At 49.0% G+C, this 17,229-nt stretch overlaps 1 protein-coding gene across 6 annotated transcripts in view; it reads right to left on the reverse strand.

Annotated features, from left to right (window-relative positions):
- Window positions 1–17,229, reverse strand: part of ARSG (arylsulfatase G) — an 87,521-nt gene that overhangs the window by 41,027 nt on the left and 29,265 nt on the right. For 5 of the 6 annotated variants that reach the window (XM_019542353.1, XM_019542351.1, XM_019542350.1 and 2 more), the window contains exons 3-6: window positions 13,427–13,614; window positions 11,183–11,230; window positions 9,907–10,018; window positions 8,408–8,545 (exon numbers count right to left, since the gene is read on the reverse strand). In XM_019542353.1, coding sequence (XP_019397898.1) covers window positions 8,408–8,545; window positions 9,907–10,018; window positions 11,183–11,230; window positions 13,427–13,614 — 486 coding nt within the window. The remainder of the gene's footprint in view (window positions 1–8,407; window positions 8,546–9,906; window positions 10,019–11,182; window positions 11,231–13,426; window positions 13,615–17,229) is intronic. The other variant, XM_019542354.1, reaches the window with a different exon arrangement.

A 17,229-nucleotide genomic window follows, 5' to 3' on the forward strand; every position in this document is an offset into this window, starting at 1 on the left:
CGACAATGCGAGGTCACGGTTGGCAGGGCTAACCGCACCTTGTCGTGCATCCACAGATGCATCTCAAGGAGGGCCAGGGAGGCGATCCTCCCTCTCTACGCGACACTGGTCAGGCCGCAGCTGGAGAACTGCATCCAGTTCTGGGTGCCGCACTTCAGGAGAGATGTGGACAACATGGAGAGGATCCAGAGGAGGCCACTCGCATGATCCGGAGACAACGGGGCATACTCTAAATGAGAGACTGCCGGACCTGAACCTGTTCCGCCTTCACAAGCGAAGGCTGAGGGGGGACCTGGTGACCGTCTATAAACTCACGAGCAGGGACCAGAAGGGTTTGGGAGACCTTGTTTCCCCAGCACCCCTGGGCATAACAAGGAATAATGGCCACAAGTTGTTGGAAAGGAGGTGTAGATTAGACATCCGTAAGAACTACTTCACGGTCAGGGCAGCTTGGAACCAACTTCCAAGGGAAGTGGTGCTAGCTCCTACCCTGGGGGGGCTTTAAGAAGAGGCTTGGAGCCATTTGAGCCCAATTTTTCTCCTGCCCAGGCAGGGGGTCAGACTTGAAGATCTACAAGGTAGACCCAACTTCTATGAAAGGCTTTCCCTAATGTCTGCTGCGGGAAGAAGAATCACAGACGGTCACCAGTGGATAGACAGGGCACCAGGCTGGGTGCAAGAGATCTGGGCTTGACTCCCAGCTCTGCTGAAGATAGGCATGCTGATGGCAGAGAGGAAACCAAGCAAGGTGCTCTCTATCCTCTATCATTCACGGCCCCCTTGACATGGGGCTGAGATCTCTCCTGCACAAAACTTTCAGCACCTGCAGCTTGGGAAGCCAGGGCTGGGGACTGCGACTCAAGGCATGGTATACCTGCCAGGGAAAAAGTCCCTCGGTCTGGAGCACAGGAGACAGGGGTGTGACAGGAGCAGTCACAGGAGGAAGGCAACCTACCCTACCTCTGTTCTGTTCACAGCGTCCTGGGAGAGCAAACTTACTATTCATGCCCCTGATAGTGCTAACTGTGGGAGGACCTGGTACACAAGACAAGGGCAGTGGTGGAGAGGAGACGTTCTGCCTCGGGTTTAACAGGCTTCCCTATCCAAAGTCTGTTCCTGAAACGAGAGCTGCCCAACGCAGAGCCTGGCTCTCCCCTTGCCTCTGGAGCCCTTTGCACCAAAGCCACCTTCAGCAAGTTGCAAGAACTCCAAAGTTGCTCAGTTGTTATCAGGTGCTTGATAACCTGGCCCATAAATGTGTCTGCCCTCCAACAGTCAGAAATCAGAGCAGGTTCAAGATACGTTGTGCAGTGAACAAAGGCAATAGGCTCAGTCATGCAGCGTTTCTGGAGAGGAAGAGGAGACTGCAAGCAGCCTTCCTCCCACAGTCCACTCCCCAGCTACGTTTCCTATAGAAGTGACCTCTGACACGGGAGCTTCCCAGAGGTACCTTCACGCAGGGGCAGGACACGGGTCTGGCACTACCTGCACATCTGTACTGGCCTGCAGAGCAAGACCCAGCTGCTCAGAGCAGTCACCCTCCTGAGCTGCTTCAGATGGACTGCAAATCAAATGTCCTTGAGAAGCAAAGGATAAGGGAGAGACCAGCCAACCTGCCTCACAGGTGGTTTCAATCAACCACGGCACCTGCCCTTGAATCAAGTGGCTGCAAGGCAGTTCCCAGCACAGGCTCATTCCTTTCTGTCAATGAATGAGTCAATTTTTCCCTGATTCTGTTAAACATCCTAGATTTTTTATTTGCTTTCCCCCCCCCCGTTGCTAAGCACGAGCCCAGAGCTGCATCTACTATTGCTCCTCTTTCCTGGCCTGGATGCTTGATGAGCTCGCAGGATGGGAGCGCACCAGGGCTGTTTCCTCTCCCTTATTTTGGTTCCCAAACTCATTTCTCAGCAGTCAAGTGCACATGCTGTTTGGCCACACACCACTTCGACTCCCTCCTTCCTGGCAGCCCAGTCCTCCAGCAAGCCGCAGAACAGGCACCGCATACTGCAGACATGGCAACCTTCCTCTGCAGGCTCCCTGCTGCTGTGCCACGATCCTGACTCTGACAGCAATTTGTGCCTCCTAATTGAAGATGCTCAGTGGTGGGGCAAAGCTATGCACGCCTTCCCCACAGCATGACATCCTGTGGGCTTTCCCCAAACCCAATGACAAGACACAACAGGCTACAGCTACTAGATGCCAAACCCACAGAGTGAACAGTGAGGAGGTGGCCTCTGACATTCATCTCTAGTGCCCTTGGAGAGATTTGGGGGCTGTTCTCATGTGCTCCCCTTTGCTTACATTCCCGTCCCCGCAGTCAGATCTTGGATGCCCCTCTGCTTTCAGAACTATGGTTTAATTGATTTAAACAGCAGGACAGAGCCTTTCTCTCTGAGCCTGGTGGGAAACGATGCACATGATACTCCAGAAGGGAAGCAAAGCATGTTCGCAACAGAGTCGAGCCAACTGGGACGGCTGAGAACTGCTGTGCCTGCCTGTTTGTTTTCAAATCGCTGGCCGACGCATCCTGTTTTCTTGTTTACGGCTATATTTATCTCCTCAAAGGAGGCCTGCTCTTCCTCAGAGACCTCCAAGGGGAAGGGTGAGATGATAAGCAATCAGGGAACCGGATCACAGTGATGTGTGTGTGTGTGCGCGCGTGTGTACATGCACACGCACATGCCTCGCGTGAAGGCCTGGTTGTCTCTGAGCGGGCTGACAGCTCCGATTCCTGCCCCTGGGGTTCAGGTCGCAGCAGCTACCGCTGCCGTGTCACAGCCTTGCCATCGCAGCCTGATCGCATTTTAAAAGACTGAAGACACTTCCACAATTTCAACAAAGCATGTTTATGCCCTGAGGCCTACATTTCCTTCCTTTGCCTAGCGGATTTCACCCACATCGAGAGCAGAAAAATTAGTGAGTCCTACCGCTCCCTGAATAGACTCTTTATTCCATAACCTAGCTGGAGCCAGACAGTTTTACACTCTTATCAGCACTATGTTGGACCCTGCAAAAAAAAAAAAAAAGGAAAAGGAAAAAGAGTGTTTCTAGATGTTCCTCTGCAGAGCAAAGCCCTTGTATATTCCTGGTCTATTGCAGCACTTTTTTCCTGCAAAGAGCCTGAAAACCATTGCTCCAAGGTGTGGGGGGGAGTGCTAAACCTTGAAGCCTGATGCCAGTTTCAGCTTCTGCATTGCTAACTACTTCATTGCCAGTGAAACTCACAGCAAAAGCAAAGCCAATCTGAGGAGGATACCATCATTTACACACCCCTGCTCTACACAGTAGTATGTCACTTCGCAGAATCTGTGAGATTGTGCTGAGGTTTGTCTTCAGCCAACCTCTGCAAGAACAAGAGACCATATCCCAGCAACATTTCAGTGCAAAAGTATGTCCCAGTGTCATCAACTCTGTGTCTATAAAGTACATATGCAAAAAAGTACTTGTGGGGAATAAATTAAACTTGTAAACATAAGCTTTTTGGGAGTAGGGGCCACCACTTTTTTGTTCTGTGCTTTCACAGCACCCAGTGACTCTTGCCCGTACCACAACACCAGGTAATAGCAACAAGTAATAATTTGGCCCATCAGTATCAATTCGTGTTCAGCCTGGAGAAACACGTTAGGATCCTCCTCTAAGAGGAGGTGTTGGCAGGGGAAGAACCCAGAAATTACCTGCTTCATCTCCACTCCCGTCAGCTGTACTTTTTGCTTGACTTTTGCCTCATCACCTGCTAATTTAGCCACACAAAAAATTAACTGTAATCATTTAATCAATAACTCAAGAAGGGGACTCTTAAAATCACATTCCTAGACTTTGTACCTCATGTCCACGGCATTCCTTGGATGGAGCCAAAGCTCACTGCCGTGAGCTACTCAAGCCTGACTCATCTAGTTGAAAAACAGAGAGATGATGGATTTCAAGTTTTCTCATTGCTGAACTGTGATGGTTATTGGACAACGGGAAACCAGAGTAAACTGAGCTATTTAAAAGTTAGATAAGCAACCACCCAGGCTGCTTTCTGAAACAGCAACCTGTTTTATCCTGTTTTCAGCAAACACAATAGAAATGTCCCGCAAATACCTAACAATTTGCTAAGAAGCTTTTCCATTAACCCTGAGTAGGGACAACTGGTTCAGAAGGTTTGCTGAACTCACCCAGCCCAGCACTGCAGAGCCCATCCTAAAGTGGTTGTGCAGGAACTGGGTGCTGACGCTCAGCCATTCAAGTCCCTGGTGCATTGTGCAGTTTGTAGAAAAGGCCCAGCAGCAACCAGCAGCTCCATAGCTTGAGGATTCAAGTTCAGCTTTTCCCTGCTGCCCCGGCAGGATTCAGAGGGACTCCCACTAAGATGTGATGATCCTACTCCCAAAGCAGATGGTAAAGTTTGTGTGGTGCGGTTACCCCTTCAGACCTAAGCAGTTAGCCAAAATTCAAGGTGTAGCATGTTGTTCTCACTTGGAGGAGAAAGGGGCTTTCTTGGTATAATCCTGTTTGCTTGCAAAGAATATGCAAAGTCCAGTGTCCTTGTACACACGGGTGAATCAAAGCTCTCTGGGCTCTTTCAACCAGTGCTCAGCCAGTGTGTTCACACTCCACCTAAATGTGAATTAAACCCCACATCTAGACGAGCCCTCTCCAACCTCTCATCAGGCAGAAGCAGAGTCTGTAAAAGCAGCGGGTTGAAAGCAGGGAGTCCAGAGCCCACAGCTCACAGACTTGACCCTAAGTCCCGGGTCAACAACGGGATTAGCATCCAAGGGTTCAAGGATTAGCATCTCACAAGCCTCTGTGCCTAGAAGAAAATGCTGTAGAACATGTGGCTATCATGAGGAGCAGGCCAGGACAACATAGACCTTCAAGTCACAGCATTCAAATTACTAGGCAGCTGGATTTTTCCCTGCTTGGGTTCCAGTTATGACTTTAGCAGCCATGGTTGCAAGAGCTGCCAGGACCAGAAGCCAATATTTTATTCCACTTCAAAAACCTTTGCTTGCATTGCCCGCCAAGTACACAATCATTTACAGCTGTGACCAGCAGGGTTGATCACACTATTTTAGCAGCCTTCACACGCACCTTAGGTAAATAATTGCTTGAAGTAGAGGACAATGGAGAACCTCCCGTCTGGGTACTGTACCTGTCTGATTGGTCAAAGCAGTATGTCAGCGCTTCCCATTGTTTCAGACATAAGTGGTCACTCTCCTGCCCTGCCTCAAGGGTTTTAGTGTTTTATGAATGAATCCATGAGACTGGGCACATAGTCATGGAAACCCTTAGAAAAGAGGTGGGTTTTGCATTTGTCTCTCAGTTCAGTGAGGTTTGCCGTCGTTCCTGTTTCTTCTGGCAGCAACTCTAAGTAGCTTGTGAACTCAGTTGTGATAGGATCTTAGCAGCTGAAGAAATGGAGCAATAAATCCAGATGGTAGATCAGGAAAATGTGGTTTACAGCACCTCCAAGCTTATGAGGTACAAGGACAAGGAAGGATTACCAGCCCTGGGCAATGCATCAGAAAGAAGAGTCTAAGCCCTATATTTGCATCTCAACCCTACATAGGGTGGCCATTGAAGAGGACAGTCTGGTTGTCCTCTGTCCTCTATTGATATGAAACCGGATGCGTTTATGTCCTCTACTCTTCTCTTCAAAAGAACTGATCAAGAGAAAGATAGAGGATGTAAAGGCATTGGGTTTCATATCAATACAGGACAGAGTAGCAGAAAACTGGACTGTCCTCTATGATGGCCACCCTAACCCTATGGGTTTTGCAAGATCCTTGCCCAATGAAAATGCCTGTGCATCTGCTAACTTGATTAGCTAGACAATAGGCTCCTAAAAATATCTGTTCCAGCAGCCAGGGGTATCTTTTTCATCTGAATGATCAGTCTTCCCTGTCCCACTAAGCTGTCCCAGCTGAATGGAGGAAGTTGTCAGCTCGAAAGCGAACAAGTGTCTCAAGAACAACCCATGAACAGCTCTAAAAGGCCACCGGGACACACCAATGAACCCCGGACAAACTGGCTTTTGCTTCAGGTACTCTTGTGCTTCCCCCGGACTCCCTCACACTGTAGTAACAATGGGAAATGCTCCACTCAAAACTTTCTAAGTTTGGGAACTGAAGTTGGATGCCCTTTCCAAGACCTGTTTTGCTTCCTCTCTTCTGAATTTCAAAGGATCTAAAATCCCATCGCTATTTCCCGGAAACCCTTTGGGCCTGATCCTCAACTACTCTGTTCATGAACTTGAGTCAGAGAGTGACAAGGGAAAGGCACTTGCATGCACTTTGGCAGAATCTCCTAGCAGAGGAACACTCCTCCCGTCCAGACAGAGCCCTGCAGAGGCTGGTCAACTCAGCTGGGATCGCACTAGGCTTTGCGCTCTCAAAAGGAAACCTTCTTCTTTGGAGACAAGGTTTTTGTCTGAGTGGCCTGGCCCTAGACCTGCAACTTACAGCAACAGACTGCTCACCTGGGAGCCACATCAGCGTTCTCCATCCTTGTCTTCCCTCCCCCCGCCCCAGCTCCCTCTGCAGGGGAATAGGACACACTTGTTCTCCACAAGCAGGTCCCTAACACCTCCAGATGCCTTCCTCCTCCCAGTTGCATGTGAACAGCTGCATGTGGCTAACTCCTGCTGGTGGCTCCTGTCCCCCTGGAGCATGACAATGTGACCAGGTCTCTAACAACCTCACAAGCATAGTCTAGGGGACATCTTCACCAGTGCACATTAGCTGCTTGGCACCTCCCTGCTGACTCAACGCAACCAGGAATCATCTGTCCTTGCTGGGTAAGGCAGGCTCGGGGTTGTTTGAATTCCAGGAGTGGCACAAAGCAATCAGAGTGTACAGATAATTCCAGCCAACGGTCTCTGCAGGATGGCCTGGGAGATGGACCCAAAACTGAAGGTAAAGGAATAGGGTTGAGAAAAGGAAACTAACTCTTGCTGGGCCATGAGTCCTTGTGAGGAGATTCAGTCTACGTGGGATGGGAAGGGAAGTGATGCAAGTACCATGCAAGGGCCTGCCTGCCCTTGTCTCTCAGTGAAGTGCATGGGGAATGCACTAGCCCTTACAGCTGGTCTGACCAAAGCATCGAATGGCCTGTGAGAAGCAGTCGGCACAGGCTGCTGTGCAACGCATGTGCTGCAGCCTAGAAAGGTCTGCTCCACATCTAATTTCCTTGCCCCTGATGTCAGCAGTTCAGCTCATGTAGGAACATAGGAGGGGCCCTGTGTCCTCGACTGTTAGGAACTTTGTGACCGGAGTAAAACCAATGCCTAAAAGCATCAGTATTTGATCTGACACCAGTGTTTCTTTTCCTTTCCCCACCCAGTGAATGCTAATTTAATTGCATGTCTTACTAATCTCTTCTTTGTTCTGAGAACAAGACGAGGCCTTCAGTATGCCTGTTACATAACAATTGATTACATGCCTTGACCTTTCCGGAACATTTTATTTGTAAGCACATATGACTGCTTCAAAGGAGAGATGCTGAATACAGCAGTATTTCTTCAGCACGTCCAGAAGACCTCATTTACTGACCACCAGGCTTCTCGCTCTCAAAGTGATTCTCTAGAAACATCCTACTCCACAACCCCATTCCCTGCAAGTGCTCAGATCCACTAAAACTCCAGCTCGGGCAGTAACTCTTGCTCTGTTAGCTCTGCAGCCCCTACATCACAGGGAGCTTCTATCAACTTCTCTAGCACCTGGGGTAAACCAAAAGTGCAACAAGGAGCAGGGTTGGGAGTGTCAAAGGCCAAAAGAGCTGTGCCTGCTAAACACCCTTCCCAAAACAACCTGGAACTGAACCAAAGATTCCTAAATTTCACCTCCTTTTTGGTCAACTCAGTGTCTCATTCTCTTCTAGCAGCTGGTGCCGCAAAGAGGATGACAACCTACTGCTGCTACTAGTGACTCCAGAAGTCTGCACGATGATTGCCACCTTGCTGACTGACCATGACCAGTGAAAGGGTCAGTGTGATTTCATGTGCTGGGATTTCTGACTTCTCTGCTTGCTCTTTAGAAACCTAGGAGTCCAGTGTTAAAAACCAGGATGTGATTCTGTTACTAAAAACTGTCTCCTACAGCATGTGCATGAGGGAGCTGAAGTCTGGGATCCCCCAGCTCTTCAGCAGTTAACTTTGCAACCAGAATGTGCATTTAAGGTAGTTTATTGTATACGTGTCAGCTCCTAATTTTTTAAAAAGCAAACTAGGGAAGAAACCCTACATACTAATCCTCTGAAATTGTATTGACCTCCACTGGGGTCATCAGGAGGACTAGGACCATCACACCCCCACTCAGACCTCAGGGCACGGGGATTGTCACTGATGTTTGCTATTGGCCTAAGCTCCTCAAAGGCAGAACTGCAAAGTGGTGTCACCAAGGCAGATGCTTCGCACGCTTACCTGGCACACTGAATGAACCGAGTTGCTTTTTCTGCATACTCCATACCCAAGCTGGTCAAGTTGACAGGCTGTTGGACAATACTGATGTTTTCAAAGAGAGGAAGTGCCACCTCGGTGTAGCAGTCCTTCCCAAAGCTGCTAACAAGAAACCAGAAACTTTCCATTACTCAGAAACTCACGGTTTCTGAATAAACAGAGGGGGCTTGGTGGGGCCCAGAATTCGGAACATTAGGTCAATAGTGCTGTTATGACAAAAACCAAGTCTCAAACCTCTTGTCTCAGCTGCACGTGTAGTGTAGATCTCTGCAGGAGATTAATTCAGTCCCTACTTACCAGGCCCCCGATGGGAAGTGGAGCATGTTATTGTTGTTCTAGGAGAGCTTAGTGGCTCCAACAGAGAGGCAATAAGGCCTGCCCTACATTACAAACTTTTGTCAACAGCAGCTGGCTTTTGTTGCCACGGGTTTGCATGGGTTCACACACAAATCTGAGGTAAGTCAGCAAAGCTCAGTCTTTTCTTGGCCAAATGACACCATTGCCTCCCTGCACAACCCAAGCCCCCAGCTGGCATGCAGCCCTTGACTTGGTGGGTTCGGCATTACCCGTGCTGGTTCCTCACGTCTGCCAGCCATGATCCCACAAGGCGCCATACCCAAAACAGCGGCCATTCTGGTCACAGTTTTGAATTTCATTGCCCAGAGGTCACAGGGACTGAAAACCCTCCCTAATCTTTAAAATTGCTACTATCTTTTAGGAAGGTTTATTTCTTTACTAGTCCACCTTTGCAGGCTGACATGGATGGACAGCACCTGAACCTCATGCTTCTGCCCGGACCAGAATCCTACATCTCCTCACCTCATGCGGGCAATAGGCAGCACAAGCCCAGCTCCAGGGGTGCTGCTGGCGTAGAGGTGTTTATACAGACTTCCCATAAGGGATGCAAGCCCATGATTGCACACAGGATTCAACGAGAGAGCTCTGCCCTACAGAGCTGCCAAACTGAACTGACCCACTGCATATGGAGAAAGCAGGCAGAGAAAACCTGAATGCTAGGCCCCAGGTGGCCCAGGGCATCTGTGGCAATGGCAGGAAAGGAGCCCAGATGGACTGAGTCCTAGGCAAGCATCTGAATCACATTTTGCCCTCGGATGTAGTTTTGCCACGTGTCTCAGTGGGCCTCCCCTGCGATTCCTCCCTGTTGGATGCTGGTTTCCCAGGGTTTCCTACACAGGTTTTCTCCTGGACAAGAGGCAGCAACACCAAGGAAGAACAGTATAGAGGACATATGTAAACAATTCAGAGACCACCCGATTCCTCCAATCCAGCCCCCACCCCCGTCCCTGTTTTACCAGAGGGATGTTCCCTTTGGGGAAAAGCAGAAGAAAGGATCTGGGTCCTGAGGTCCACCCATTCAGCAATAACATGTTGAGAGAGAGACGCTTTGACCCTTGCTCCCATCAGCCCACTGACTCCTCTTCTCACGGCGGGAGAAGCTGTACCTTGCCGATGCAGAGTGCCAAGGGCAGGCTGGACACGGAGGGAGGTTGTAGCCTGGTGTGTCAGTACAGCCCATGTCGTGACTGTAGGGGATCCCAAAGTAATAGTCGAAACCTGGGATCGAAAGGAGTGTGTTAGTGTGTACACAACTGCCTGCTGTCTGAGGGTGTGGTCTGGCTGTTACACACTGTTGACACAGTTGCTGGGTTGACAAGAACAAGAGGGGGTCAGGTCTAGTAGCTGCCCGCGGGCTCTATCCTGCAGTCAGAGCCATGCAGGAACTGCAAGAACCCGCAGGGCTCCTGGCTTTGCCTGCACAGCTCTAGGGACCCACTTCATGTTGGAGCTGAATGCAAACCTAGTGATATGTCACTGTTTGCATTGCCCTGCATTCCTTTCCCAGCCCGGTGCACTTTTGGAACCACACTTCCCAGGGAATTTGAGAGGGCACATACAGGTGATACAAGGTGACACAAGGAAGTGCAAACTAAAAGCAACACTGGACTTCATTGCCCAAGTGAAAATGGACTTTTAAGGTCAAATCCACCCCATGGAACAAGCCCCAGCTGCAACAACCACAAGAAGCCCTGGGTATAACCTTAAATGCAAAGGGAGATCCACAGATGAAATAGCTGCTTCAGCAGCTGGGTGCCAAAAGGCAAGGCCACCTCGCAGACTGCATCCTGTTCTGCACAGCACCCCCAGCACTGCTGTAAGGGAGCCGGGCAACATGTCCTCCAATGAAGGGATGGGAAGAAGGCTACTGAAATGCACACAGTAGGAGCAGGGGTTGCCATCACCCCTTACACCCACACACCACCACCCCTAGGCACCTTTGGTGGTAAGCAAGGGGTTGTCCCACTTTCCTGCAGTCTGCACACGTGGGAGTCATTATGATTCCTACCAAGGGCACATAGGGGAAGAGTAAAGACAGCAGTCCCTTCACCTCTGGCAGGATCCCTCCTAAATAACATAAAAACATAAGAACATAACAAGTGCCTTACTGGGTCAGGCACTGGTCCATCTAGCCCAGTATCCCATCTCCAACAGGATGGGATGCCTTAGGGATGGCACTGAACCAGGTATATCTAAAGTGATCTATTACCTATTCATTAACCTCCCTTGACTGAGTTCCTGACAGGTTGCCTGCTCCCCCCTCTCACAGGGCAGCCATTGAAAAAGAGGAGAATGGCTTTTAAAAGAGAAGGGGTAAGCAAGAAATAGAAACACTGGCTGATCTCTACCACAGAAGAAAGGGAGAACCCCAAAAGTCCTTACCGCGGAAGTTGGGATGATAGAGGCCATTGTGCCCAAGGTGCCACTTGCCTGAAAGAAAGCAACAGATAAATAAATCCTGGTTCACCTGCTGCACTTGCAGGCGAGCGCATGCAACACACAGAACACAGTATTTGAGCCCAGCGCCTGACACAGCTAACTATTTCTGTACATATGGCCTGCCCGTAATGCCCAGCCTTTCTCTGGGACCAGAAGAATTGTCTGTGGCTGCATGGCTCCCACCTGTCCAAAGCCCTAAAGTTGCTTTGCAAGACAAGGCATTCTGCGAGAATCTAAACCATCTGTTCCCAGCTTCAGCCTCTCAACTGCAGGGCATGTCATGTTCTCATCTGCTCTTAATAGGGTTTGCTGGTATAGCCATTCCAGTACAGCTGCAATTGCAAAAACACTGCCAGTGCAATGAAGATTCACAGCTCTGCCCCAGCTCTGGACCGTGCTGTCACCGTCACAAAATCCCAGCCCTGGAGCAGCTCCATGCCCAGCTGCAAGCCCTGCCAGCACTGCTGGGGCTGGTCTCCATGGAAACTCTGCCCCCCTGACACTGGGGTCTCCATGGAAACCAGCCACAGCAATGCAGGCAGGGGCTGCTGGGAAATGGAGTCTGCCACGGGCCCAATCCAGCCCGCAGCCTGGATTTTGCCTGCCCTTGGTTTAGAGGTAAATAGGCACTTAAGGAAGTCAAAGGGGCCAGAGTCACATCGTTCCCTTGTGTGCTGCTGGCTACAAAAACCAGCATGTACTAGCCAGAAAGGCCCAATGGGCTGCTAGGCCTTGGGAGATCTTTGACCTATTTAAAGTGTGGATGCAGCTTATACCCGACCCAGAATAAACTGTATCAGCACAAGAACTTTTTGTTAGTATGACTGCATCTGCCGGGAGGTTAGGAGCAAGGTATTTTTTAGGCTCCAGCAAGCAAAACGTTTAAGTGTAGACCAAGCGTAAAATCATGCACTGCTCTCAGATTCTGCCAAAATTTGGCACAACATGACCTAAGGATTAATTAAGGAGCTTTTAGCATCAGCTTCCTCGGCTATTTACCCACATCAGTCTGCATGCAAAGAGACCCTTGAAGCCAAGGAATAGGCATTGTAAATCAATGTCAGGCTATGGCCAGCTCTACATTTAACTAACTGAATTTCCTGTGACTTTTTTGCATTGCAATGTGAATGAGAGTGCATGTTTCCCTCTCATTATCCACAGATAACTGATATGATACACTAGAACAACTCCACTGGAAGCTGGTACGGTGTCCTATGCACCTACAACAGAGAGTCTGAAGCTCCCAAAGTACCGACATAGTTTATCCTACATGCCAATACCAGACAGTATGCCAGTGTAAACTCAGCGCTTGTAGGTACAGAGACATCATACGTATACTCATGTTTAGATGAAAAGTTATTATCTGTAGAAGCAGCAGCTTTTCTGAAGTTGAGTGACTCACTAATGCAAAAATTTGATTAGGCCAAAATATAAACTGAACTAAGCACCTCAAAATTGTACAACCCAGGCAGGGGTTTTAAAGTTACAGAACTGCAAAAAGAGAGGGAGGAGAATGAAGAATATCTGTGTCTTCATTCTCTTTAGTGAATGCCTGGATTTCCCTCTGGGTTGGGAAGTGATGCCCAGGGAGCAACACTGGCATCAACAGGTATTTTAATAAATTTAATGAAATAAACTGGAAGTGTGCAGGGCAGACAGTCCCTGGACTGAATAACCACCTCAACTCTGCCCCTGAAGTACCCGCATAAGGCAGTGTCAGCCTTCACAGCATAGTTCAGGATCTGACCCACACACAGTCACTGTCAGCCATGGAGTCGGTCAGCCAGTGCCAGATAAAACAGAGTTTCCTACCGTAATCCCTTCATTGGGTGGGGATTATTTAGTATTTGTGTTACAGCAGTACCAACCAGCCACAGTCCAGTTTGTAATTTGTACTGCAGCAGTACCTACCAGCCCCAATCCAGACTGGAGCCCCGTTGCACTGAACACCACAAAGACACATCATAGTCTCTGCTTCCAAGACACTACAGTCTACACAGTAATGGTGCTGGCAGCCAATCCCACCCTGGGCTAGATTTAAACCATGAATTAGCTCCGTGGACCACCAAGAAATTTCCCTGAGCCACTGGCCCACCTCTACTTTGCCAGAGAAAATGGTATGTCTACAGGACAGCCCAGACACAGAACAGGGCGAGGCAGGTGTTTGCAATGCGCCGCTTCGAGTACCGATCACGGCAGTGAGGTATCCGGCGTCCTGCAGAACCTCAGCCAACGTGGTTTCGTTTAGGGGGAGGCCACCGACTGAAGTCACAGCAAAATTGTGGGTCACGCCATTGCGAGTGCCAAGCCGTCCCGTGAGGAGCGAGGCACGAGACGGGGAGCAAGTGGATGCTGCTGAGTGGAAATCCACCAACCTGGAAGACAAGGAGGCAACAACATGGCTGAGGATTTTTAACTGCAACGTTTGAGACAGGCAGGCTGCAGTTGTCTGGCCAAACGTAACAGATTCACACATACTGGGGCTGGTTTGACAGGAGACCAGGGCCACACACAAACACACAACTAGTGGTAGCATGTATTACATCGCAATTTGAACCACAAATGACCCTATTGCACATGGCAGTGGCCAGCAACATGCCTTGCAAGTCGTCTGGGCTGCAGGTAGCTCACTGGGTGCATAAAGCTCCACAAATCAATCTTCTGCTTCAAACAGGCTGCTGTCCATCCAAGCACCTTCTGCACAGAAGAGATTGGCGCCGACAAAGCCCTGAGCGGAGCTCGTGGTTTTCCTATGGGAAACCCTATGGGTCTGGTTTTCCTATGGGACAGAGTCCTTGTCTTGGGCAAGGAGCATGGCCAAGCGGGAAAAAGAAGTGGGTGGGAATGAGAATGTAATTCCAATTAGGCTAAACAGCTTTATCAAATGGGAGGGGTTTGCCAGTGTGTCCTACAGGCACTCCATGTCTAACCGCTTCTCCAAATTAGTTCTACCACCAGATTCCTCTCAACTGAGAATACTTTGTCCTTGGCTCTCACATGCTTCATTCTGGGCTTTGTGATCTGCATTGTCCCAAAGGAGCACAACTTCCTGAGCTGTTTGCTGATGGAGATGTGCTCTATAATGTCCGTGGGGGCTAAGGCCCCACTCTGGCAGCAAACTGTGCTGCAGGAGAGGCAGGCACCCACCGCTGGACCCAGCGTCAGCCTTTGCACAAACAGATTCCTATTTGGTTCCCGTCACAGTGAATTACTGGAACGCGGCCTGGAGGTGACAAATGTGAAACACCTCAGTCCAGCAGAAAGGGCTTGTGCTTCCTGGTGAGGCACAGGTAAACCAGATGCACAATTGCAGCTATGTTTTTCAGCATGACCTGGGGCACCTCAGCTTGCAAAATCCACCCCACTGCTTCCCTAGCCCCTGTTTTATCCAGTTAAATGCAGCCATTTCTTTCCTTCCTCCCCCAATATCGTAAGAGTCCACACTTGTTTTGAATACACATCTGGGTCAGCTCCTAAAATCCTACAGCCCATTCAATCCTTCCCTTGCTGTCCTTCTCCCACCCCCTTCTCATCCCTGCACCAAGGACCCAATCCTGGAAAGCATCCGAATTTGCAACAGCACATAAGCAAGAATTCAAACCTGTGCTTGAATGCTGTCCTGAATCAGGGTCCAAAAGTATGTGCATCTCACCCCAGGCTTTCTGAGGCCTTTTTAAACCAGCTCTCTGCAGTCTGCCCTAACCTTACAATGTTGTACCACTCCAGTTTAATCACATGCTGGGTCAGTCTATTGAGTTACTAGATATAATTCTGGGAAATGATTTTGTGAACAGGCTCTGCCAGACACAGTTCCCATGTCAAATGCCAAATAACCTTTAGGACTAAATGAGAAGCTCAGATGGGCATAGCATTATGAAATGTGCAGCTAGGATGCTGTTGCTGTAGCATTCAAGCATGACAAGAACGTCAGTGGGTTTTTTTCACCCATTTTGTGCAGGATCGTTGGCGTTACTGGTCTAGATCAGACCCGTGGCCCGTCAAATTCCCATATCCCATCTCTGCCTGTGGCTGGTGCCAAAACTTCCTGAGCGCAGCTCAACAACCCCACAGCAGGCAGATGGAAGAGAATTTATTTCTCATGATGAGCACCCCACCCTAGACCCCATCCATGAGACAGTGATGTAAGCTGTAAAACCCAAGCTTAAATACCACTTTTGTTCCTCCCCTCGCCTCTAAGACATACAATTTGAAGAACATAACAGACAGAATCAACTCTGCATTCTTGTATCAAAAGCTTGTGAAATATTAAACATTTAATGATTGGGTACAGCCTTGATAACGCAGACTCTACATTAATACTTAGGGTTATTCTTATAATGCCCTGTGCACCCCAGCAAACAAACATCACAATCATTTTTCAGGTGAGATTTCTCTGTGGGTTCTACACAAACAGACGTGGTAGGATTTCTACAGCTCTTATTTATTGCAATCTGTAAAGATAACATCCATTTTTTTTAATTATTTGAACAAGAACCTGTCTCTAAATATTTGCTGAGTTCCTTCCTTTCCTTTTCCGTGTCCTTGGGACAGGGTATTTAGCAAAATTTGCAGATTTGTTGGGATCTGACAGGGCCACGCTGTGAGCGCTTCTGCTGTGGCCTCAAACTTGCGACCTCTGTAACTGCCCATTGCGACTTGTGACAGAAAATGGAAATACTTACTTCTCAGCTATTTCTAGGTTGTCCAAGCCCAGGTTCCCTGTCACTATCTCAGGTTGCCTGCTATCTCAATGGACACCATGAAAAGCAAATATGTTGCAACCCACGTCCTAACTACTCTCCCGACATACTCTAGACCATGTTTGGCTCCATCAAAACACCAACTCAAAGGACTCCAGGGCCACTGCCCAGCACAAAGATGAAGATTTCCCGAGGCCACCTGCTAATAATCGTTGCCATCCAAACCCAAGGATCCTCAACCAAGTTCCTACTTCCAGACACAGAGAAAAATACTTGCTGTGCCAACTGCAAACACTCAAAGGAGAATGGAAACACACATCCTTTCCCTCACATCTGTGATACAAAGAGCAGCTGCAAACATAAAAGAAAGCAAGGCCACAACAGCCACAATTCACCTGATTATCACGACAGGAGTCCAGTCCCATGTACACAGGCTGACTCCTCTCTGCCAGCATTAATAGGACACAGGAGTAAAGCTGAATATCAGAGTGGGAGGATCAGGTACAAGGACTCCTGCACAGATGCAGAGAAGCACTGAAGACCCATCTTACGTTAAATCTAAATGGGCAGACCTCGAGGGGAGGTCTCAATGCAATTACCAGAGAACTGCATGGATAATCTGCAGGGGCAGAGAAAGGCAAACGCTGAGAGTTTGACCCTTGGTTTCTTGCAGAAGTGCTCAGTCTGCCAGGAGAGTCTGAATTTGATTTAGAAAGGGCGCATGAGGTCTCTGGCTCTTAAGCCAGTCCCAGCCCATTGGCATCACTTGCTAAACTTCTCAAATTCCCTGGAAAAAGTAAAAGTAATGCGGCTCAATCATGATGAAAAAGGAATGGCTTCAGGGGACTCTTGTATAATAACAGACAGATTCTTTATGGTTTAGCAGAGACTTGCCTTTAGGAAAGCTAAGGTACCAGCCAGGGAAGGCAGGCTCTGATATGTGATGCAGTCTCCAGCCCAGTTGGCTGTGGAGTCCTCAGGTTTTATAGTTTCATGGTTGTTAGGGACTGGAAGGGACCTTACAGATCATCAGGTCCAGCCCTTTTGCACTTGGACAGGAAAGACCACTGGGATAAGATGACTCTAGCAAGATGGGCATCAAGACTTTTTTGAAGATCGCCAGGGTGGATAACTGCACCACCTCTGGGGAGCCTGCTCCAAACCCTCTGCACGTGACTTGTAAAGAAGTTTTTTCTTATGTCTAGCCTGAAGTGACCCTCAATCAGCTTGTGCCCATTATTTCTTGCCTTCCCCGGGGGGCCTTGGTGAATAGACGCTCCCCCGAGCCCT

Source organism: Crocodylus porosus, unplaced genomic scaffold, assembly GCF_001723895.1.
Source record: "Crocodylus porosus isolate Cpor-Errol unplaced genomic scaffold, CroPor_comp1, whole genome shotgun sequence".
NCBI lineage: Eukaryota > Metazoa > Chordata > Crocodylia > Crocodylidae > Crocodylus > Crocodylus porosus.